Source organism: Penaeus monodon, chromosome 21 (assembly GCF_015228065.2).
Source record: "Penaeus monodon isolate SGIC_2016 chromosome 21, NSTDA_Pmon_1, whole genome shotgun sequence".
Taxonomy (NCBI): Eukaryota; Metazoa; Arthropoda; class Malacostraca; order Decapoda; family Penaeidae; genus Penaeus; species Penaeus monodon.
This window is the reverse complement of record NC_051406.1, coordinates 12,259,588-12,260,019: the sequence shown is the minus strand read 5'-3', so window position 1 is coordinate 12,260,019 and position 432 is coordinate 12,259,588. Positions and strand designations below refer to the sequence as shown.

Here is a 432-nt window from a genome sequence, read left to right as displayed (position 1 = left end):
AATACATGGCTCAACACACAAATGCAATACACACAAAATCCCCAGGAAATATATCACAAAAGGCAAAACGAACGCGAGATCGACAACTCGGCCTCCTGTTGCTCACCTCTCTTCTTGGCTTCCGGCCTGATTTTCTTGAGGGGGTCGCTGGTTCCCTTGGCGTCTGCGCTTGCCGAGATCATGGCCACGGGTTCGGGACACAGCGCCTGCTCCTCTGTGATGGGAGGGATGGAAATAGAGTCAGACGTAGCCAAAATGATCGTAGAAAGTTGGTGAATTCTTTTACAGCCTTTTTTTTTTTAGTCAAATATCTATCATAAAGGAAACATGCTTCAATTGATTAAAGTAAGTAGCTTGACTTTGTTTTATGTTCATTTGGTTTAAATGGTTGTTCTATCGACTTCATGGGAAATGCGGTCGTTTCCCTTCCGC

At 44.7% G+C, this 432-nt stretch overlaps 1 protein-coding gene across 1 annotated transcript in view; it reads right to left on the bottom strand.

Annotated features, from left to right (window-relative positions):
- The window catches only part of LOC119586702 (ETS homologous factor-like), a 3,904-nt gene that overhangs the window by 979 nt on the left and 2,493 nt on the right, over window positions 1-432 (bottom strand). Inside the window, exon 4 of the mRNA XM_037935433.1 lies at window positions 107-214. Coding sequence (XP_037791361.1) covers window positions 107-214 — 108 coding nt within the window. The remainder of the gene's footprint in view (window positions 1-106; window positions 215-432) is intronic.